Genomic DNA, 25,327 nt, shown 5'->3' with positions numbered 1-25,327 from the left:
GACATTGAGCACCTCCATATCGCCAAAATGGCATGATCCTTGTTTCACTGCGAAGCTTCAACTGTGAGATTGACAGTCGAATCAGGCTCAGCCCATCGAAGCATTGAATCTTTAGACAAAGTGACTCACCTCAGCAATGTAAAGCTGAACCCAGGCTTCTGAAAAATGACCATAGTACTATATATAGCAGTCAGGATCTATATAAATTGATGTCAAAGCTCAGTGCATAGTGCAAGGAAGGAAAGTTATTTCCTCAAAGTTTCCTCAGTCTGTTGCTAATAATGATTAGTAGCCTGGTGATCACTCATATTTCTGAAGTTTCCTATAGTGAAACTAAACTCAAAGGTGTTACATATATAGTAGAAGAGTAATATTGTAACAGTGTATTCCAGGATTTGAGTATTTTTCTTGAAGAAAACCCAAACAGGCTCAGTAAGACGAGTCAAGGTACCTTACTGTAGCAGTAGCTATTTTACCCCCATAAAGGAAACATTTGTTTATCATCAAAAGATTGTTTGTGCTCCAGTATTTTATGTGTAGGTGTCCATTGTATTAAACAGGGGAATGCAGGAACTTATCAAAGCTTGAAGGGAAGGCAGGGAAACATACCAGATTTCCAATGTCTGGTAAGCTCTGGTAAACGCAAACGCCTCACAGTCACTTTGCTAAAAACTGGTTGTTGTGGTTAGTATGCACAGTGACAGGAAATGCGTTTTTGACAAGTGAAAAAACAGATGTAGCCAAATCTGTAATAGTTCCAAGTGACCAAATGTGTCTTCAAATTGTTATTTTACTTGGCTAAAGACCCATATGCTAAAAATCATGTTGGGTTTTATTGTTGTTTTTTTCCTACAGTTTTGAATGCCATTTTGTGTAAACTGTTGTAAGCGACAGTCATTGACTCCTGAGGCTTTATTACTGAAACCTCTAAGAGACAGTGAAGGATACATGTCATAGAAGAAGATTCAGCTTAATTAATCTGTGCAGAAACAAAGTGTAACATGGATACAAGAACACAAATCAAATGTAGAATAAACAATTAGAAAGGTCTGGGATTGTATTATTAAGACCAGAGAAGTTTTAGCACTTTTGCTTAAAAAAAAATGTAGGTTTTCATTGTCAAAATTGTTGGTGATTAATTTCCTGATTGAATTAAAGAGGTGGTGTTCTGCGTTTTGGCTTTTTCCCTCTCCTTTATTGAGTTATATACGTTTTTTTTGTGCATGTAATAGGTTTGCAAAGTGAAAAAGCTCAGTCCAGCCCAAAGGGAGTTCCCATCTCCCACAGAAAACTCTGCTCTGAACTGCTTGAAAACAGCTCGTTTTCAAGCAGTTCGTCACAGGGCGTCACTGTGACGTCACAGGGATGAAAGCTAAATGCGCGTCATAACACTTGCCAAGCGGCTAGTCGGACACATCCTCAAAAGCACCGGTGGAAAAACACTGAGCTGCAGCACACCTCTTCTCTCTTCCAAACACTAGCTACCCTCCAGGCACTCAATAGACATTAAGTTGTTACTGTGATGTAGAGATAGAACTCAGTTAAAACTTTATGGATGAAAGATACTTTTGTTACAATTTGATAACTCGCCACTCTGAAACTCTTGCTCCAGTCCATATTGCCAAGCAGGTCGGCAACATGTAGCCTACAGCTGAATCGAAGCTGTTTATTGGCTTCTCGCTGACCCGCCCTTCTCTGCTTCTGATTGGCTAGTAGTCCTTAACTAGGAACTGCACATGTGCAACTCCCAACAAAGATCATTTAAAGACAAGATGTATCACTCCATAGCTAAAACAAAGCCTTCAACACACAGGGTGAAAAGAGGAGCTGTAGCAATGTGCAGTATGACAAAAAAATATGGTGTTTTTTGAAAATTTAAACATGTTCTGGTACAACCCCTAAATAGGATTTTGAGACTGAAAATGAGTACTTGACTCACAACTGTAGCTGTAATGGAAATACAAAAACATGGACAGAAAGTTTTAAGATATGATAACTAAATTAATGTTCATTAACTTTTCAAACTTCATATGTGATTTAAATTTATACTGAATGCCTGACTCTAGAGGCATCATTTTAAGACACTGAATGATCAGAGATGTGATTGGCCAGGTAGTGTGCAGGACCTGGGACCACGTGCAGAGGGTGGTGTGGTAGCTGAACCCAGGAGGTGTGTTTGAGATGACTGTGGCTGACTTTCACCGACTTGATAGTCAAATGTGAGCTGCAGGCGACTGCAGGGGTATGAAAACACTGCCGTCAAGTCGGACACATTCTACCTCCCATAGAGTGCGTGAACTTAGAACAGTGACTGATCAGGCAAAAGGTGTTTCCAACTTTGTGCAGCTGGAGAAAAGCCATTCCGGACTCGGCGCCTGCAGCCGCCTTGCTCCCACAAGGTTTTAATGTCATGTGACATGGTGACGTTTTGCAGCGCCGGCGGAAGGCGTACAAAATCACGTTAAGTCAAATGTACCTAATGTCAACTCTCGAGATCATATCGGTCAGGGAGGCGCCACCGCTGCATGAAGCCCAAAACAGAGAGGATGAGTTTCTTCCCTCAGGCCTGAACCAGTGACTTTGACTTCACTTGCATTATTTATAACCCATTATTATTATTCGTCCTGCCACACACTGCATATGATGTGCCTACTGGTTATTTTCTTCCATCGGTCACGGTCATACTGTTTCTCTGTTTTATTTCTCTGAAACGTACAGATATATTTTTGTTGTTTCTTTTTTAAAATATTTTATTTAGTTCACGTTATCCTATAATATCCTACTCAATTTTTTATTACTATTTATGAGTTGCTTTGTGGAGCTGGGAACAAACAAATTTTACCCGACGTTGCACTGTGTATGAGTGTGTATGTGACAAACGTGATTTGAGTGCCTCTAATCCTACAACCTCACTGGGCACTAGCTCACCCTGCCTTTAAAGCCTTTGCAAAGCGTTGTACGTTGATATCTGCTCTTTCTCAGCACGCGTCGCCCTTAAGCGTAGTGAGCTTTTCCCCTTGTTCCTTCAACCCAACCCCTAGAGCTTGTCATGGTAACAGCCCTATTACATAACAGCTGCAGTGTAAAGCCTTGTATTCCCATCTCCTTGGAAACAACCCCCCCCCTCCCCATCGCTCCTCTGTGCTCCTTCCTGCGCACTGAGCATGCTCAGAAAACAATACAGAAGCAGAAGAAACAGGAAAGGCAGCTCAGAGCAAATTCTCTTCAATGTAGAATCTGCAGCTCTTACTGCCCCCTTTTTAAGATGAATGAGCACGGGTTAAATTACGAAAAGACACCTTGTCTAGAGAACCTGACGTGGCATTTAGTGACAAACCTGTATCTGTTAACAAAGATGTGAGCAAAAGTTCTTACATTTATCCAAAGTTGCACAAAAATAGACTTATAGTACCATCGTCTGACTCCTTTTGGTGAGTTGCTTTTGATTTATCAGGGCGTTTCAACCTTTCCTGAAAATATTGATCTAGCCTTCACCTAGGTCTGTCACAATTTCCAGTTCCATTCAATTCAGTTTTATTTATACAGCGCCAATTCATACCAGAGGTTATCTCATTGCACTTTTCATAGAACTTTTCAAGTTGACATATACTGATTGCTTGTTCAGAACCCAACGGTAATTAATTTTTTTGTCATTTTGTGAAGCTGGAACCAGTGAATTTTTAGCATTTTTGCTTAAAAATAGCGTAAAAGTAATTGTAGCAGATCCATTTGACAATTATTTAATTGTTTCTGCTCTTCCTTCAGCCAGTCAGCAATAGTTTGCGCGCAGGCTCCAATTGGATCGAGCTTCAAAACATAAGGAGGGCTTTGCCAACGTTTTTACAGTGAGCAGTTACAGTCAGTTGTGTTAGACAGGTGCCACTGCAGAGCATTGAGACAGGTCTCCTCCACAGTCTTACATAGCAAATTCACATTCACACACAAAACCATCAAAACGTTAGAGATCAACAATCCAGAGTGCCTGAGTGTGACGTTCTCAGACATTAAAGTCCGCCCTTCAGTGATAAGGCTGAGCAGGTCAAGACTCTCACAGTACAGTGAGGCAAGTATATTGATACTACTCACTTAACTCTGTGTACTTTGCACTTCCTTAAAATGTTTCTTCTGTTATAGCCCTGGGCAAACTGACAAGGAACCGAATCTGATGGGCTTGCCTCAGTAAACATGGTGAAATGTAGTGTGAACTGAGATTGTCCTCACTTCTCTCTGGACTAAACACAGCCAGTGGTGTCCTTTTTGTAAAAGGGTCATGCATGCCCTTAAGCTCAACTGCACATCAGAAAGTGGCATCTACGTTTATATAAGACGGGTTTATATTTTGAAGACCTGTTCAGTGCATTTAAAAAAATTTTTTTTTTTATGATTATAGGATTATTAGTTTAAAAAAAAAAAAGTTTAATTGTCGCGTATCCAGGTTGCTCGTTATGTTCCACCGATCAACAGTCATAAGCACCTCACATTAGAGGAAGTGGAACCAGATAATATCTATAATTATGCTCGATTAATAACTAAACTAGGGCTGCACAAGTATTTGATGTCGATTGATGAATAGCTAATTGTTTCAGCACTAGTTAGAAACGATATAACATGCAACTCACCACCTACTGCCAGTAATAAATATATAAAGCCTAATTAGACATGCATTGCATACATGCAAGTATTTTCACACAGTTGGAGCATAGTATTTTAAAGACATTCTGCTTGTGCATTTATATCATGCATGAGAAAATATTATTCTGCGTTGGGGGAGGCTACGCCATTGTCTGTTCTAAAAACAATCTGGCGATATAACTGTGCCAAATTGGCTCTGCCCTGGATCAGCTTTTAGCTTTGATGAATAAGCCTCGTAGCTCCCTGCTTCTCTGTACATGAGTGTATCTACTGCTGTAGAACTGTTACATGGAGGACTATTTCTCAGACACACACACACACACACACAAGTGGAAAGGAAGGTCACTCATATTTCCCTGGCAGAAGGCTGGCACACTTGTGTTTACATTTCAGTCCGTACACCCCCATCACTATAGCAACTCATTTTCCTATTTTGTCATACTATGTGGGTGTTTCAGTCATTTCAATTCTTTGTAATGTGCAGGAATAACATCCCTTTTGGCTAGATGTAAATGATGAAGCTCGAAAACGTAAGGAAGCCATTAATATTACATTTTTATTGGGCATTTTTGGCTTTGTGATGGCACCAAGTTGCAGTGTGTTGCAACGATTTGAGATGACTTCCAGAAATTCTTGGAAGCTGGCAGTAGCAATTTGCTTATTTTGGCAGTAGATGGTGAGTTGGACTTGGTTTTGATGTCTAGCCATACCCAAAACCAGACTATTAAATTGTCATTCTTTGTAACAGACTTCAAAATAGGTGAATTTGTGTCATTACCTTAAAACCTCAATGTGCTTTAATGATCAAGAGGCTGTATAATTTTGTCTAACACTAAAAATAACAAAAAATAATGTGAATGTATTAGTCACAGCACCTGAGGGCAACTCCAGACATCGTCTTATTCCCATTTTACTGGATTTTAAAAACAATACTGAGATGATGGCTTTTTGGAGTTAAAGTCGGCACACAGGATGCAAGTTTTAGACACTAGTGTGGAAATTCAAAATATCTTTGGCTGAGTGAGCAATATGGAAGTTGAAACAGCCATCACGCCAGTAAAAAGGGCCAGAAATTCAGCAGTGGACATGTCTGTGCCTGTGCGGAGGATGTGTCTCATCTCAGGCCTGGCCAAGATTTGACAAGGAACTGAACAATTAGTCTGCTGGGTGTAGACACACTCGGTCTACATTTTTACACATAACAGTAACTCCTTTTGTTAGTTTGTATTGCCTTTTGTGTAATTTGGACAACAGGATTTTGGATAATAATAACTTTATAATTGTAATACAATTCCACTAAATGATGATATTTAATTATCATCCTGTCCTACTCTCAAACCCCTAATACACACCTGAACCTGCCAGCAGCTAGAAAACTATTGTTTCAGCAACAACCGAAAAAAATTAGAAGCATGCAGAGTAGACCTTAATCTATTTCTCTCCAAAGATCGCAGGGATCATGTTAATACTTGTTGATGCAAATGAGTAAGCGGTAAGCATCATGCCTAGAAGAAAAGGCCTGCAAGGCAAAAACGTAGGCTGATTTACACCACCTCTTTCCACTCTTTATGCCAAAGGGCATGCTGGTATTTCTTTTCTGTTTACATCTGCTCATACACAGGAGTGTTCAAGTGCTGTAGAGCCCCGTTTCTTCATATTCTTTAAACTAATGGCCGACACTCATGAAAAGATTAGTGAGTAGTAACAGCAAATGTGTTTTTCCAGTCTGCACGTTGTTGATAATTGATCCACCCTTTTCAGTTTTTATCAGATACTTTGCATAATGAGCAAAACCTTTCCTTTTACTCTGCTATCAAATATACTGCTAAAAATCTCTGCTTTGAAAAACAGGATTGACAGTAGATCACCTTTGATGTGAAGTATGCATGAAGTGAAAGGCACATACCTCCTAATCTTTGTGCATTAACCTTCTGTTCTTGCTCTGAGTCTGGCTTTAATGTGAAATCTGCCAGACTCAGTCATTCCATGCATGCAAACATTCTTTATCATTTCCTGTATATGTTATGTTATGCTTTTCTTTACTGGATTTCAGATGCCAGTATTCAAAACGGAGCTGCACTGCCTTCTAATATTAAAACCTCTGACCCTCAACAAGACAAATTGTCACGTCTCAGGCATTACTGAGAAGTAAATCTGCAATTCATAGAGTTTTACTAAATATTTTGTCTCTTTGTTTGAGTGTGCGTGTAGAATTGTCACATGTATGTACATAAAAAAGGATACAAACAGCGGTCAGCCTCTCATGTTTTCAGTGAAATCCTGGAGTCTGAAAATGAAATTTCCATGTATTCTTTCAAAAAAATATTGAAACTGAATAAGATACAACTCTAGGACATGTCATGAATCTTAGATTATTTATATATTTACTATATACTAGAAACTATATTTATAATTTATGAAAAAATAAGCTTTTAACTTGATAACTAACAAAGTGCCTTCCTCCAGTAGGATTTAGTGACCAATTAGACACCACCAGAGGTTATGTCATGCTAACTGTTTTAGTGTATTTCAAAGCATTCTTCTGTAAAGCAAATTGTTACTGTTGGACTTCTCGTTTCGTTGTGTGTTCACAAATGAACAATATTCTACAGGGAGGGCTTGTGATTATTTTTACTTTTTACCTTTTAAAAACATTGAATGTCAGGGCTGCATTTAAACAAAGACATTATTCAAGCTCCATTTTTTCGCTCCCAAGTCGCTTTACACTTTGCACTGTGGTAGTTTAGTCATAAAACGTGTGGGAAACCAGAGTGGGGTAAGCTTATCTTGATTAGGACGTGCCAGCTCTTGACTCTTTCTCTCGGGTTTCATGTAGCACACTTTGGGTGCACTGTGGTGTGGCAAGCAGTGGCATGGCTCGATCACTGCATCTCCTCAGCAGGGCATTATTGGTAGGGAGTGGTCTCTGAACTGAGTTGTGTCATTGTGCTAAACTGATGGATGTGGTCATAGGAGACATTTTTAAAAATCAGATATCCGTACTTACTTAGCTCGTGTGTGTGTGAAGTAAAATGTTCTGTGGTTGGGAGTTTTTTATTTAACAAATACTGCAGCAGACTCACTTTTGTTTTTTTTGCTGCACAATGTATCAGAGGTGTATTTGCCTTGTTAAGATACTGCTAATGCAAAATATTTCCTACTGTCACTACTTCATATTAAAAGCTTTCCACTGGCAAACCACAGGAAGGAAGCAGTATTTGTCACAGAGGCACCTGGCTGCTGCTGTTCAATAAAACTTGGTCTGCCAAGCAAGATATGATGTCGGCAGATCTATTTAAAATGTTCTAGTGAAGAGGTGATAGACGCTTACTGCAGTTACTCCAAAATGTCATCAAGCTTAGCAGCACAGAAGAGTGTGTACAAAATGGAAAAGGAAGTAAAAACTTTAGTGTCACTATTTCTGATTCAAAGGTGTTGGTTTAAGATTGAATGGGATTAAAAATCATGTCAGCTCATGATAAATATTTTACTCCTTCAACATTTGATGTCTAATTGTTGGCTTTTGTGTCCTACTTTTAAATAATCCAGCTCTGCCTACGACCGGGACAACAAGATACGTGTGGCCATTAAGAAGATCAGCCCCTTTGAGCACCAGACGTACTGCCAACGCACCCTGAGAGAGATCAAAATCCTTCTGCGCTTCAAACATGAGAACATCATCGGAATCAATGACATCATCCGCACACCAACCATTGACCAGATGAAGGATGTGTATCCTTTTACATACACTCCTCATGATTTGGAGAACGTCTGATATGTTCTAATGTGTTTTATGTGTGTTCATTTTAATTTATGGCCTTCATGTGGGGCCTTAATGGCATTAATAATATTTATATTTCTGCTTTTATACTAATGTATTTAAAACATTTAAAATGACTTCTTTGTGTTACCAGTGAGGCTGGTCTTACACTTCAGCATTTGTAGTTGAATACGGCTTTTCAGTTGTATTTTTATTACATAACAGCCACCTGTCACCATACATTTGGCAGGGAAGCTCTTCACTGTATCCCAGCAGTAACAGTTGCAAACTGGTCGAGTCACGGTGTCAGTTTCATAATGCAGCATGTCTAATTTTACACTCTGCATTAACTAAAATAAATGGCTGTGGATAGGGATGGGGATCGTTAATTTTTATTGATATTGATACCATTATTGAGACTGCCTAACGATCGGAGTCTTTATCGATACTTTACTATTATTAGGTAACGGTTATTTGGTAATACCAGACCCAACAGGCATGAGGTAGGCCTGCACGGCATGAGGAAAATATTTAATGTGCAGTAACATTGTTAAATATTGAGATAACACATGACTTGCGATAAATAAACAAATATTGCAGTGTGCATATTAACTGCCTGGTTGTTTCAAAATTAATTATATAGGATTAGACTTTAATATTTTACATATAACTGTTGTTTCCAGATCAGCAACATTGTTTAAAACAGCAAATAAACTCAGTGTCTGACATCACAATACTGAGTGACGTTCAGAAAGAATGAAGAACTCAATCAGCATCAGTCCCTCCTCCTCCTCCTCCCTGCTGTTATACACTACCTGCCAGGAGTTTACATAAATGTGCCAGATTTTAAGACCACAGACCAGTCTATGCTACAGACAGCCTTCAGTTTAGCTTGTTTGTACCATTTGGCTAACGGCAAGCTAACGTTAGCCGTGCTTGTATTAAACATACAGGATGAGAGACTGAGGTCAGAGATGATTAAATAAACCCTTTCTACATGTTTACTCTACACACAGGTGTATTGATATAGTGATGTATTTTTACTCTTTATTGCACGTACTAACAGTAACGAGAGTAGCTAACTTGACTTCACCGTCTCCACCGTGACAGAGTGGCGTCTCTCTCTGCTTGCTGCTGTGTGTGTGTGCGTCCCGTTTAATACCGCATTTCGGTGTCTTCATTAGAGACATTAGTGCACATGAGCCAACGTGCATGCAGCCTGTTGCAGTTGCTCCGTCGTTCATCATCTTATTTTCTAACTTTTAACTTTCTTTTTTATATCTCGTGTGTGAATTTTGGTCTATCACCATAATAATTCTTAATAATGTAAATATTGTACATACCCACACTCCTTTTTATATTTTATATTTATACTCTTATATTTATACACTCTATCTATCTACCTTGACAAGTGTGCAATTGTGACAAAAGAATTTCCCCTTGGGGATCAATAAAGTATTTCTGATTAGTTGCACAACATAATGTTACATTATAGGACCCGCTAGTCTCGATAGCAGTATTGATAAACTCGGACCTTATTGATTTTTCGTGTTTTGAGGAATTTTGGAACCGGGTCCTTTTTAGAACCGGGTATCGATCCCCATCCCTAGCTATGGCTGAAGCCCCCAGCTAGTCAGATGAGCGTTCATATCTTCTTTCCTACTAGTAATGTCACGATACTTGAATTTCTGGAACTTCGATACACTACCTTGAAAAATATCGATATTCAATACCATTTTCGATACCACGGGGGGAAATTTACGCAACATTGATTAAATTACTGAATATAATTACTGAATTATGTTATGAACTTATCTTAGTAAGTAAAGTTCATAGTATTGGGTGTTTGAGACGAACCGTATCAGTTAATTTACTTCTTATCAACTGAAACTCTGCTGTCTGAGATTCCTCAGGTCTGATAGCTCTGAGGGGAATTAGTTTAGTTTTGAGAATTATAAATGTCTGTTAGGCCAACAACAGGACAACTATCAACAACTGTTTACTGGGCCATCTTGTTTAAAACTTTAATGATGTATTAAGGGGAGTTTTTTATAGAGGACAGCGTGTTGGTCCTGCAGGTCCTTTGCTCTTTCATTAGCACCGCTCTGTACCTCCCACTTTCATGTGATTCAAACGGAGCGAATGTGACGAGAAGTTAGCGCTGTGAGTGACAGGAGGCGGGGCTGTGTGGGCATTGCAGCGGTGTGTGTATCAGCTCGCTGTCGGGGAGAAGAGAAGCACATTTTTGGGATCGATACTGTGGAAAGTTATTATTTAATTCAGAGTCAATATGTATCAAAATCTGTATTTTTGACAACACTGTTACCTACATAGAAATGAGGGCCACATGGACCAAACATGGTTTCACTATGTTGTAGCTGCAAGAGCACCTGCTCATTTATCCAACCGTGATACCTCTGGGACTGTGAGATTTGACTTTGACTGAGTTGCCCAAAAGTTTAATCTTCTAAGTCTAATCTAAGTCTAATCTCAGCAGGTGTGGCTGTCTTTTCGTGGCACTGCCAACCTGCTGTAACGTCCAACTGTCTGAGCTAAAGCTTTGCAATGCCAACAAAATCCAATTTGAGTGTGCCAGTAAATGTGTTGTTCAGTGTCGTACTTAGGGGTTGACAGCAGCCTGTATGAAGGAATGAATCTATCGAAGATATTGATATGAACAAAATTCGGTCTGTGATTATTTTTGAAGACATAAATGTTCAGTTGGGAATAAAAATGTGACTCATATGGATGGGACAAAGCTATGTAGTACTACTTTAACCCGGCACTGTGTAGATATATTGTCCAGGATCTCATGGAGACAGACTTGTACAAGCTCCTGAAGACTCAACACCTGAGCAACGACCACATCTGCTACTTCCTCTACCAGATCCTGCGAGGGCTCAAGTACATCCACTCTGCCAACGTCCTGCACCGCGACCTGAAGCCCTCCAACCTTCTGCTCAACACCACCTGTGATCTCAAGGTAATATCTCAGAGAAATTAAAACACATTCGGCTGATATTAATGCTTTATTATATTCTAATACATAGTTTATTTCATATTTAATATTCGTCAGTTATTCTCATGCCAGAAGTTACCAGCACTCAGTCTGATCCTCGTAAATAAAATACATGTGGGAAGGCTTTTTAAGCCTGAATTTAACTAGTTTTAGGTGTAAATACAGGCCGAGAAAAAGAAATACACTCATGTCTACAGCGTTTGTATTAACAAAAAAGAATCAGTTAACATACTAAATGTGCAAACAAATGTTTTGTTACACCTGCTACTAGCTATTATCATGTTGGAGGAGAACAGCATGAAAACTGATACCTCAATAAAGACCACACAGTGCATCTTTCTTTCCATTCTGTTTGGATGGTTTTAAGCTGCCAATGAAATGACCTCAAGCTTTTTTTGGTCTTGTTTTTGTGGTCTTTGGTCTGATGTCGCAGTCATTCATTGTCTTGTCATTCATCTGTCTGCAGATTTGTGATTTTGGTTTGGCTCGTGTGGCTGATCCTGACCACGATCACACTGGTTTCCTAACAGAGTACGTAGCCACTCGTTGGTACCGAGCACCTGAGATCATGCTCAACTCCAAGGTGAGTGTCTTCACCTGCCGTGAAATGTTGATACGTCAGCAGGATGACAGAATATGTTTTGAGGATTCCTTGTTTGTTTTGCCTCTTTATATTTTAACAAATCTCCCTGACACCTGGAAATTTGATCTGTTTTCAGTCATGCATTTTATTTTGCAAAGTTATATATTTTGGCAAAAGCATACTGAATATGCTCAAGCAATTTTTGTATTTTTTGACCTTACTTTAGCTGTGTCTTAAATTTAGGTTCAGGTTAGATGAGAGTGCTCTTAAATGTTTGATTCTACTTTAAGTCTTCGCTTCCTGTATATAATAGTTAAACAGTAAGAAGAATGAAGCTCTAACGCATGGGGCGGGAATCTTTAGGCACCTCACCATTTGATTCGATTGCAATTATAAAACAGTATGCATCGATGCATCTTTTGTGATTTCTGGATAATTACTAAGAATTTAATTTGCACATTAAAATCCAAAAGAAACTTCTCCTCATTAGCTTAAAACAACTACTTTGCACCCCTAATTTACTCTACTAGCCTCAGCTCCTCAGTTGTCACCACCATCATTTCTTTAACAACCTTTTTTTTCCCTCTGAAAACTGAAATATGATTTAACGATCAGGATGTACAGTATGTGTACAGTACAGAGCTCTCTACCAGTTTAACTTGTACTTGATGTTAACACTGGACAAGTAGGTAACGTTAGTAATGACACGCAACAAATTAACATTGCTTCTTTACTAATTTAGCTAGTTACATTGCAGCCAAAAAACGTGCTGTAAGTTACAGGGGAGATGTTTGCTAGTGCTAACCGACCGTCACTTTTCCAGCAGATGCTGAAGCAACAGACTTTATTAACAGACATACTGTGACCTACACTGTACATTCATACTAAGTAACTAGTGTTTTCCGACGCTAACTTTCACCATGAAGTTCTGCCTCTCACTCTCTTTCATTCACTTACCCACACACTCGCTACACACACACAGGATACACAGAGAACTAGCCAAGCGTCGAATGTTGATGTGCTCAAACAGTGTGCGGGTGGTCATTAATTCAGTAGCAGATAACTGGTCTGACACCATTCAAAGATATCACTGTCTCTTTTGTGTGCCCCTGACTGTCTGGGCGCGCTGTACTTCCAAGATTTCAGTGAACATAAGTTATCAATCAACATTTAGAAAATTGATTTTTGACATTTGTTTATAGGGCTGAACAATTTGGGTAAAAAATTCAAATTGCGATTTTTCTGCCAGATATTGCGATTATGATTTGATATTTTTTTTGTATTGAAGTTTTGCTAAATTTCAATATTCACTGCCAGTGTATTTTTGACTGAAGCCACGTCAAGCAGCGCAGATCAGACGAACCCGGGAGGAAGTCAGTTAAAACGGACCAGAAAAAGAAACAATTTAACTACATAGCTACTTAGTAGAAGCACAAAAATCAAGGACAACTGAACTAATAAGCCAAAATCTTAACAAGTCAGCAAAATCAGACGGGCAAAACGCTCTTATTCTGAAATGCTCCATTACGTTGACTTTAGATATACTGTAGTCATGGCTGTGTCTTTGTGTTCCTCCATCTCAGGGCTATACCAAGTCCATAGACATCTGGTCAGTGGGTTGCATCCTGGCTGAGATGTTGTCCAACAGGCCAATCTTTCCTGGGAAGCACTACTTGGATCAGCTTAACCACATTTTGGGTAATAATTTTATACTTTTATATCCTGTGTAGGATTTAGGATTGGTGTGGTACTGTAGTATTGTTGTTTAAACAGTCAGTGACCCCAGCAGAACTGCTCAGTGTTTATATGTAAGAATCCGTTTGAAGAAGGTGGTTAACATCTTGCTCATACATTTCTTGTAAACTTCTCCCTCTCTGAAATAAATATACATGGAGAATTAAGAACAAATGTTGTAGTAAGATAACGTTTAATATGGTGTCATTTGTGTTTTAAGAGCAAGTGCTAAAATGGTCAGATTATAAAACCTACCATCATTTGTGTAAACTTGTGTTTTCAAGTAAATAAGGTTTCGTCAACAAAAACAAGATGGTTTCAGGAAGTTTTACATAGGAGTTTAGAGGTTTATTCCAGTCAAATTTTAATTGTATTCATTGTTTAAATACTATACAGATTTTCTTAATAATTATCATATTCTGAGTCACTAATAGTTGTGATTGAAGATATTCACCTCCTGAAATAATTGTGTTTGTCGTAAATGTCAATACACAATACTGCTATTGTGCCTTTCTCTCTCTCGATTATAGATATTTACAGTAAGTGTGATGGTCATAGCATCAGTAACTTCATGTTTTCCTTTAAGTTAAGACAAATGTGAATCTTTTGCAAAATCTAATGTCAGTTTAGTCTGCATGAAAGATGTGACAACTTTATGTGAAATTTCACCTTCTCTCTCAGTAACAACCACTTCCTGGTGTTGGAGTCCATAGATACCATAACTGTTAATATGCATTTGTCAAGTCATACTTTTTGTGTCTTGGTGCTAGACCACATATTGCTTCTCCCATCTGTCATTTTGTTGTGCGTTCAGACTGTTGTAGTTTTAGCTCAAGAAAACTTCCCCACATAACTGAAAACTTGAACGAGTGTGCGCTTGCAATCTGTCACATACAGAATCAGAAAGTAATTCTTCTTTACAATCTTCTCTTTGTGCTTCAGGGATCCTGGGTTCTCCCTCTCAGGAGGATCTCAACTGCATCATCAACATTAAGGCCAGGAACTATCTTTTGTCGCTGCCTTTGCGCTGCAAGGTGCCGTGGAACCGCCTCTTCCCCAACGCTGATCCCAAAGGTCAGAGCTAAGACAAACATGATTCCCACATATCATGGAATTTCTAGAGATTGCACTCTAGACAAGGGAGAGTTATTCCCGCTAAACAATTTCCTGAGAAAATTCCTGGACAGAATATCATTTTATTTGGGGCACAGGTGGCACAGAGACAAAACACTTAGCCAACACCACAGCAGTCAAACAAAATGGAAGCTGGTGATGAACACACAAACTAAATCCATGGAGGCAAAACAAAAAGCAGTTTGTGGGGACTCGTGCAAAGTACTATGGCCAAAGCTTGTTCTCGCAGAGGGACATGCAATAAACGTACCCGATTGTTGTCATCACACAGTGTGAAGGCGCCTTAAGTCAGATGCAATAATTTTCTAGTAATAGAGCAGCTTGGACAGGAGGCAGGTGCCACATAGGCTATATTTAATCCCAAATAGTTAGGTATTTTAACGGATTAGGAAAATTAAACTGCAGTTCTTTCATCAATAGTTGGTCAGTTTTAAGGTTTGCTTGATAGATTTCTCTCTAAAAATAGATTGCATGCAACCTTTTCTCTTCCATTCTAATTTCAGGCTATCAAACTAGATTATATTGATTTTAAACACGCAGCAGCCAACATATTAGTCCCAGACAGCTCTGAATTTCCTTAAATCATGAATGCCTTGTTAAATGTGTAAAATCAAAAATAAGAGTCTCATTTTATTACTTGGAAATAATCCAAACAGCACATAGGGTGTGATGTTGCCCTCTAGTGGACTGACATGCTCTCTCACCTAAATTAACCCCGTCTTTGCCCTGTTCGATGTTCTCACCCTTGTGCTGCAGCTCTGGACCTGTTGGACAAGATGTTGACCTTTAACCCTCACAAGAGGATCGAGGTGGAGGAGGCCCTGGCGCACCCCTACCTGGAACAATATTACGACCCCACAGATGAGGTAAGACCGTCATTCTGGGCTGTTGGATGTCAGCTCGCGTTATAGTCTATGGCAGTAAATGCGGCCTGTGGGCCAGAACTGGCCCGCCAGCAAAAATATCTGGCCTGCAGCCAGATTGCTTTGATAACAGCAAAATAAAAATAAATAAATTGATAGCAGCTGATGCTGAAATAGATCTGTCATGTCAGCAACAGTTACTCACATAATCACTTCCTCTTAATTGATTGTGCCTCCAAAATAAAAGCGCTAGAACTTTTTTGCAGCAATGCTTCATGTTGAGTTTATTGAGAGCTTTTACTTTGAAAAGTTCTGAAGAACATTCAAGGCTTGACACACCTCTGTAAAAGCCGCCAGTAAACGTGTGATTGGATTCCCCTGAATTTCCTCAGGGAAATGAAAATAAGGGTCCATAGGTTTATGAATGTGGATCAAACGCCAGGACGCACGCACACACACTGCAGCACATGCTTTAATGCGAGCATGTAAAAAAAGTGTCCTTAAAGGCTAATCAATTTGTTTAACAAGGGAGAAAAAAAAAGTCAGCCGGATTTTGGGATCGATCATACAACTCCTCCAACGTGAATCCTGAACTCTACCGACTAAGCTAAACATGCACATGAGTGTCCAAGGGTTTAAAATAATTTGACTGAAATAAGATTCTGGCCCGACACGTAACTGCTTGAAAAGAATTTGGCCCAATGTCAGACTTATTTGCCGACCCCTGGTCTATGGGCCTGTTTGGAATGAGGATACATAGTGTTTTGCTTATCAGGATATCATGTTCTGAATTTTTTTGCCATCCTTGCCATTATGTTCCTTACCTTTACATCAACATGTACTCTGTTTCCCTTTGTAGCCTGTTGCTGAGGCCCCGTTCAAGTTTGACATGGAGCTGGATGACCTACCCAAAGAGACACTGAAGGAGCTCATCTTTCAAGAAACTGCACGTTTCCAGCCCGGCTTTAGGTCCTAACATCTCAGACAGGTGAGTCCACATCACTGCAGTCCTACCTAGAACCTGAAAACCATTGACGTGAACTCAGGGGAGGGACAGTATTCAGAACTACAGGCACAGAACAGTATTACCATTAGCTGCGCTGAAGTCTGCGCTGAACAACCAGCTTTTCATGGTAAGAAAGATCAGGGTGATCCTCAACGCAGTCGGATGTTCCCACCTCCGCTGTTTCAAAAATGCAGTAGAGTCGAGTGTACATGATCAAAACTAGTAAAAAAAAAAAAAACAAAAAAACTGCGAGTGGTGTTAAAACTTTAAAAACTACTGATTCATTTGTGCTGAATTTAACAACTCTCCACTTATGAGCTGAAGTAAGAGACCCTACACAGTACACTATGATATAGATTTAAATTTAGATGTGTGCAGAGTGTGAAGTAGAGGTTCTTCACCAGGATAAAACCACTTTAAAAGCCATCTGTGTGAACTGGTACTTCAAAGGTACACCACCAAGTATAATTCTGCTTTATAGCTGTCAGTTTGCATCCACAGCAAAACCTGAAACAGTCCTTCATTTGTGTTTGTATGTAGATAGTTTAAGCCTCTGGAGGCAGAAACGGCATCTAATTTTAAGCATAACATATCCGGACAGTAATGTAACCCTAAGGTAACATGCTTCCTTTAACAACTGTGGCATTTTAAGGAAATTAAATAATTTTTGAACATTTTGATGGAACTTAAATGTTAAAACACATTAACTTCCATAATATGGAGAATTGCTCAAAAATGTTGTATTTTATTTCTGAATGGAATAATTTGGTAAGTAATGTTTAGGGTTGCGGCTCAAACCTCAGTACCTGCTCCAAGTATTTAAAATAGGACTGAAAATTAAATCGAAATATTATTGAAATCACAATTTGTGTCACAACATACCATTTATAAATGAGGCATTGTGGTGCTACAGAGAGACCCTGCCCTACAAATCATATTCTTCAGACTTAAGGGAACGTTTGTTTGGTACAGGCAGATCCCAACAAGAATCAAATCATCATCATTTTTATACTTTTTTGTTGTTGTTGAAAATAAAATGCAAAAATGACCATTCCCACTAAATTCATAACTTTTTTTTTGCTTATCGTTCAGCCCTAATTAAAAACTACAGATAGCTGGCATCCAAAGGCCTGATCAGATTCATAATCGTGTTAACTGTTTATTTTATCAGCCAGTACCTTAATATTTTCTGACCATTTTAGACTGTATTTTATTTAGCAATGTTTCTTTTTTAAACTTGTTTATATTTCTCTAGATAAGGTATCATAAAAACTATTATATTGGTACTAAAACTCAAAAGTTTTCAAACGGTAACCAGACCTAGTTTATGTTTTGTAAAGTATCTTCTTTGTTCTGTTTTAAAGGGAGCTGCTAGCTCATTCACGAATACAAATCCTATATGAAATACTATAGTCTGTGTTTAAGGGCTTTGCGTCAAATGTTACAACTAATGTGACTTTTTCATTCTGATAAGAATTTGCTTCTGCAGGAAAACCGAGTATGTTTTGCATGACAACGGTAATTGTTGCTGATGTTGAATGTAAACACAAAATACTGGTGCTCTTAATGTAAAAACAATATCAGTCAAATCCTTTTGGATGCAAAGTATACTATTAAAAAAACATAGATAAAAAAGCACTAGAAAATAACCTTGTAATTTCCCACACTAATGACACTCTTTAGAGGTGTCTTTCCCCCCTCTCTGCTAACCACCAGCTGCTCCCTGACAGGCCTCTTGTTGTGATGATAACTATCAGTGCTACATTTTATAGCCTATCATCCGCTCTGTGTCAGCATATATAATTACTGTTTCCTCTCTGTAGCTTTTCAATGTATATCATCAGTCTACTGAAAAGGAGCAGAGTGTGACCTCTCCTGAATTGACTGCCCTCTACACTGCCAGCAGTTTGTTGTTGCAGCTTTAAAATGTATTTCCTTCCTTATCTCAGCATCTGTAACTTGTGTTAATGGTTTCTAAAGTTAAATATACACTGCTCAAAAAAATAAAGGGAACACTAAAATAACACATCCTAGATCTGAATGAAAGAAATAATCTCATTAAATACGCTTTTCTTTACATAGTTGAATGTGCTGACAACAAAATCACACAAAAATTATCAATGGAAATCAAATTTATCAGCCCCTAATAGCAGTCAGGCTACCTCTGGCGAGCACATGGAGGGCTGTGCGGCCCCCCCAAAGAAATGCCACCCCACACCATTACTGACCCACCGCCAAACCGGTCATGCTGGAGGATGTTGCAGGCAGCAGAACGTTCTCCACGGCGTCTCCAGACTCTGTCACGTCTGTCACATGTGCTCAGTGTGAACCTGCTTTCATCTGTGAAGAGCACAGGGCACCAGTGGCGAATTTGCCAGTCTTGGTGTTTTCTGGCAAACGTCCTGCACGGTGTTGGGCTGTAAGCACAACCCCCACCTGCAGACGTCGGGCCCTCATACCACCCTCATGGAGGATATTTCTGACCGTTTGAGCAGACATATGCACATTTGTGGCCTGCTGGAGGTCATTTTGCAGGATTCTGGCAGTGCTCCTCCTGCTCCTCCTTGCACAAAGGCGGAGGTAGCGGGTCCTGCTGCTGGGTTGTTGCCCTCCTACGGCCTCCTCCACGTCTCCTGATTTACTGACTTGTCTCCTGGTAGCGCCTCCATGCTCTGGACACTACGCTGACAGACACGGGCAAACCTTCTTGCCACAGCTCACATTGATGTGCCATCCTGGATGAGCTGCACTACCTGAGCCACTTGTGTGGGTTGTAGACTCCGTCTCATGCTACCACTAGAGTGAAAGCACCGCCAGCATTCAAAAGTGACCAAAACATCAGCCAGGAAGCATAGGAACTGAGAAGTGGTCCTGCAGAACCACTCCTTTATTGGGGGTGTCTTGCTAATTGCCTATAATTTCCACCTGTTGTCTATTCCATTTGCAACAGCATGTGAAATTGATTGTCAATCAGTGTTGCTTCCTAAGTGGACAGTTTGATTTCACAGGAGTGTGATTGACTTGGAGTTACATTGTGTTGAGCAGTGTACATTAACACTTTGATTACTTTAGTAACAATGTTACTAAAACTGCAAAGTGTTGACATAAAACATTTCTCACTTTTTATATTTTATATTATAATATTAGTAGTTAAGGGGAAGTTCTTACATGTGTAACTGAATTTTTAAAGTGTTAACACGTTTAAATGGTCAATTTTTTGCTGTGGTGTTTCATGGTGAAGTCAAAGTCTCTGTAGGTGTCGCACTTGTTTTTGTTGAGCTGTGGTGGCTGTCACTAAAGTCCCAGTTCTTCTTTTTCTTATTTCAGATAATCCACAAATGCAAAACTCTGGATCAAATAGGATCTCATTCCAAGAAATGAATACCCCCTTTTATATGTATGACATAATTAAAATATTCAGCTAGCGCTCAACACAGGGCTGATCTATATTGGACACTTGTGCCACAAAACTAAAAACTCACAATACTTTGCAGTGTTGAGACGTTTATACCTTTTACAAGAAGAGGTCAGGCAGATTTTCAAATTTGTGCAGTGATTCAGGGTCCTGGACCAGGCTGCTGGTTCAGTTCAGAAACAAAAGGGGAAATCACCTTTATGTTTTAACTAGAGCATTGTACAACATTAAACATATTAATATTCAGTCAAAGGCAGCGTAGACGTTTTACACATTAACTTGATGTTAGAGTTGAGGTTCAGTAGGGTTTTTTTTTGTTTGTTTTGTTTTTTTTTACCAACTAAAAACTGGATCAGAAATTCGTTCAACTTTTGCAACCCAACCCTATTGAAATTACTATAAGTGTTATATCAACCAGTGATACAAATCAGCAGAGTAGACCTTTATTTATATGTAAATTAATTATTGCTTGAAACAAATACTGCTCATCACACGGTGACTGTTTCTTCTCCCTCCAGATGATTCTGTGGAATGGCTTCTGCGTTGCCACTGCTCCTCCCCGACTCCACACTGTTGCTGTGATGTTGGTTGTTTTTTTTTGTTTTTTTTATTTGTTTATTTTCCTCTCCTGTTGTCCACATCACCTGGATTCCTTGGGTCTCACTCGTCAAGTCCACTTTGCTCAGGAATGGCGTCAGGAATCAATCAATCAATCATTCTCTCTCTCTTTCTGTTTGTCTCTCTCTTTCTTCACATCACACCTTACAGTTTGGGGGATGATTTTGTGTTTTAAGCCAAGATAAACAACTTTTTTTGTGTCTTTCAAAGGCGTTTGGCTCTCTTCAAGACCTTGTATGTCCAGTTGAATGACAGTGATAGAGTAGCTGTTGTGTTTGTCGTTGCAGCGGTGGTGGTTAAAACTCTGCCTACGTTGCACAAACAGTAGATTGTTTATAAGAATCATCCATCATTAAAAAGGTCTTTTGAATTTTCCTTTGTTGCACTGTTACAAGGGATTCCTTGATCTTTTTTTTTTTCTTATCTCTTTAGAGGAAAGAAAAACCCAAATTAACCATCTGATTTATGCAATGAAATCACAAAATCAGCCTGAGACTTTGCAGGCCACAAGCCATCAGTGGGTGGTGTTGAGGATATATATTTTAACAGACCTTGTATTTTAATTCTTAAAACACACACATTTTTATATATATAAATTAATAATAAAAATTCCCCGGTTGTAATTTGTCATTGGCTTCAGTAAGATATCACTTTGTGTGTAAATACACCTAATTATAGGTGGATGGAAGGTTGTCACCATCAATTTCTGCCTTAGCCATGATATACTAAAGGAAAGGTCTGTTCGTTTCATACAGGTCTGTATGTACAGTATGACATTTTTCATATGAGGGAATTTTAATGCATCAGGACAAGAATTCAGTTTTCACACATAACTTGTTTTATCTGGAGGAAACCTTGTTGCGCCTCACTTTTCGTCCCGATTCGTGTTTTCCTTTTTCTTCTTCTTCGTCAGTCTCTGTTAATCTCTCTCTCTCGCCTTGTTAGAATAATACTGTGCCCTTTGCATGACTGTTATAAGCTCTGTATACAAAGACAACGATGTTAAGTGCCACACAAGCCGGGCAGATCCGCCAGGAGAGTGCCCAGGCTCGTTTTGTTCTACTTTTTTGTGGTATATCACACCTCCCAATCACATGGTGCTTTTTGTTCAGTTTCTTTCTTTTGCTTCAGCAGTCTCTTTGTCTGTTTTTATCTCATCTCCATTGTTGTTTAGGTCTACAGGTTTCTGTCTCCTCCGTTTTTAGCTAAACTCCATCTGCACGCTAAGACATCTTGTTGTGTTTGCAAATAGGAGAATAACCATAAAAACTGTATGTTACAAAAACCACAAAACATGTTGTTTTCTGAACCTGAGAAATGGGATCCAGGTGTGATACAATTGAAATAATACTCGTAACAGATCATGTTATCCTTCGGAACATTTTTGTTTTGCTTTAAATTGCACATTTTCACGCTGAAAACAGTCGACATGTCAGCACCAGCAGACAACTGCAGTAGAACTAAAACGTTTTTTTAAAAAGTACAGAACTGCAGCAGAAGTCGAAACCATACTTCTTGTCAGTAACCGCTGATTAAAGACTGTTGAATCTGAAGGTTTTATTTTAAGCGAAAGGAATTATGACTTTAAAGATTATATATGTGGAAACTCTGGGGGACAAACTGAACAAGCCAGAAGCGCTAAGGCTTCATCAACCACCCGTGTCATTTAATGTCAGTATCACTGCAGCGTCTATCATTTCAGTTTGTTTACAAGTGGGCCTCAAATGTATTCAGTGTCAGTGTACACGTAGCCTTCGGTTAGGTTACAGTACTGCAGCTTCAAAAGAAACGCTCATGTGGCAACGTGTGAGTGACCTAATGAATGAAATAATGTAGTATTATTTACGACACTAAAGCATCGCAAAGTAGATTTAAAGTCAAAATCTACCTGAATGGATTCTTCAAGAATCTTGCTGTGCTGGCACTTAAACTATGAAATTAGAGAATAAAATCTAAAATGAGACAATTTCAGACCTTTTGAGCAGGTTTGGCTGATTTTTCATTCTTTCCTATGACGACGACGATGTGTATATGGGCCGTGACAAAAGTAATGGGTGATCTGTAAACTCGTGATTTTTATATTTCTGTCAGAAAATTAGTGAAGCTAAACTCAACTTTTGATTCTTATGCTACATTTGCATACATGTCAAAAAGCAATTCTCGGTTGTACAAGCATCCCTCTGAGGGCAGAATCAAAGAACCACAGTTTAACTTTGTGTTTCACTTTTGCTCTGGCTGAATAACTGAAACTGAGTGGGGGAAGTAGAGGCTAAGAGAGGAATGCTCTACTCAAATGCATTAAAGCCATAAACGCTCAGTCTGTTGCACCTCTGACCACACCCAACAGTGATGTCACGCTCGCACCCTGAAGTACACTTGCAGCCTGATTAGAAGTTAAACCACAGGAGGTCAGCAAAAACAAGATGTTCAGATGACATTAAATTGCTCTTTAAAAGGAATCTGCAATTGTCTAAGTAAGCTAGCTAGCGTGCTGAGCTAAGAGAAATATGTGTTTGTGATTTATTGAAAAGAAAAGAACCTCTAACGCCTTATTTTACAGGTCTGTAAATTCTAAACATTCCTAAGATGTTTTCTGGAAAGATGTAATTTGGTCCTAATTCTAGGTCAATTAGAGACTGTTTAATAGAGCTACAACGAATGATAGTTTTCATCATTGTTTAATCATTCGATTATTTTGATGATTAATTGTTTTTTGTTTTAAAAAAAAAGTTCCTGGATCTTTCAGATAACCTTTTTTCCCACCAACAGTCGAAAACCCAGAGATATTAAGTTAACAATGAAGAGATAGAAAACATGTTCTGAGAGGCCGTAATCAAATGTTTAGTATTTTACTTTGATAAATAGTTCAGCAGAGTACTTGACTATTTATTTTTTGTTGATCAGCTAATTGATTAACCACCTAATCATTTTATCCGTAGTGCGTATTGGTCCACTTCCAAATGAATTCATTCCACTTAATTGCTAAGATAGTGTAACTTAGAGTCTTTTAGGCAGTACAGCAGGTCAGATGAACTGGCACAATTTTATCTCCATACAATTAAAAATTACAGCATGCATGAAAAATAAAGTTTACATTTATAAATTCATGATGACAAAAGTATACACTTGAGTTTCCCATATAATTACTCAGTTCTTTCCAGGAAACTATTAAGATAAAAAATAGAAAATAACAGATCTGTAAACATAAAAAAATTGTATACATTTATATATTTAAAAAAAAAAGTATTTCTTCCCTCTTTGATCAAACCCCCCAAAAAATGGTTTTGTTGGTTCTGTCGACAGAGATTTAACTCATTTGATGACATTTGGAAAAACGTTAATGACTGAACTGTCACTGCAGAAATGATTCTCAAATTTCACCTGAGCTGACTTTTAACGTGAGGTAAAGACTCCTCGGTCCCAGTCCTCCTCACACTCGCTGTACACACCCGTCTGTCACACAGTTATTAAATGCACTTGCTTCTACAGTAGTTGGGATGGAATTTGTAATCCAAGGTGCCTGCCAGGACTTGACTTACCTGTAGATAGTCTTTTTTTTTTTTTTGGGTGGGGGGGGAGGAGGCACTGGAAACCTTACTGGGATTAGTTGTATAAAAAAAGCTTCTGCTGAGTTCTTTGTGCAACCTGTCTGTTTGTGCCTTTTTTGATAGTCTTGATATCCAAGATTTGATGTGCAGCTTTTGTTTAGTCAGGAATCCGTTGTAATCGCAGTATATGCTCTTAAAAATGAACACAATCAAGTCAAGGGGGTGGGAGATATCGTGGGTGGGTATCCTTATCTTTCAGTTATGTACATTTTAAAGAGATTTGTTGCCACAGCTGTGATTTGTGACTGTATTAAAAAAAATGAAAAACAAACATTTATATTTTTTGCCTTACCCTTTTTCCTTGAGCCTGTGTTTTTTTTGTTGTTTTTTTTTTTTTGTGTTTTGTTTTTTGATGTTTTTGTGCAGATATTTTTATTGTAAAATGAATGTTATGTTTCTATCAGACACTAATCTTGTTTGAGTTGTCTCCAGTGGAACTACTTCACTCTGTATGTTTTGATCAGTATAAACCTTTTAATTGTGTAGTTAACGTTTCTGAAAGAGAAAAATAAAACCTTGGTTGTGTTTTAAAGGTTGACCTGCCATAGAAATTGTTTGAATTGATTGGTCAGTTTTATTTTGCTGTCGTGTGAAGGATTAGACTTGAAAGAAGCTTTTCTTTGCTATTATTAAAGACTGACTGCCACTTTGAATAATCTGTTTTTAATATTTAGTTTTTCTTTTTTGCAACTCTGCCATGACATTTAAATAGACGTTCATTAAAAACACTGTACCTTCATTAACATCTCCAAAGTCTCTTTGTAAGCCAGAGTTCAAGAAAATACGACACAGATTTCAGAAGCATTAGAGACGACTTCTTTTACTGCTGTCAGCATCTGTCATTACATACAGAACTGTAAAATAAAAGTTTCTTGGAGCGACCAAGTATACAATTAAAAGTGTGGTTAAATGAGAAGAGTGAAAATTCATAATAAAAATGATGTATTGAAGTGTG

General features: G+C 38.6%; 1 protein-coding gene across 1 annotated transcript in view; it reads left to right on the top strand.

Annotated features, from left to right (window-relative positions):
• The window catches only part of mapk1 (mitogen-activated protein kinase 1), a 35,611-nt gene extending 10,284 nt beyond the window's left edge, over positions 1-25,327 (top strand). Inside the window, exons 2-9 of the mRNA XM_038702794.1 lie at positions 8,182-8,364; positions 11,186-11,375; positions 11,878-11,994; positions 13,578-13,692; positions 14,671-14,802; positions 15,619-15,728; positions 16,585-16,713; positions 20,665-25,327. Of these exons, the coding sequence (XP_038558722.1) occupies positions 8,182-8,364; positions 11,186-11,375; positions 11,878-11,994; positions 13,578-13,692; positions 14,671-14,802; positions 15,619-15,728; positions 16,585-16,701 (964 nt within the window). The 3' untranslated portion in view covers positions 16,702-16,713; positions 20,665-25,327. The remainder of the gene's footprint in view (positions 1-8,181; positions 8,365-11,185; positions 11,376-11,877; positions 11,995-13,577; positions 13,693-14,670; positions 14,803-15,618; positions 15,729-16,584; positions 16,714-20,664) is intronic.

The sequence above is a fragment of the Micropterus salmoides genome, unplaced genomic scaffold, assembly GCF_014851395.1.
Source record: "Micropterus salmoides isolate LMB-PRFRI ecotype aquatic unplaced genomic scaffold, ASM1485139v1 Ms_hic_scaffold_7, whole genome shotgun sequence".
Classification (NCBI taxonomy): Eukaryota; Metazoa; Chordata; class Actinopteri; order Centrarchiformes; family Centrarchidae; genus Micropterus; species Micropterus salmoides.
Note: the sequence above shows the minus strand (reverse complement) of the source record. Positions and strands in the feature narration are given on the sequence as shown.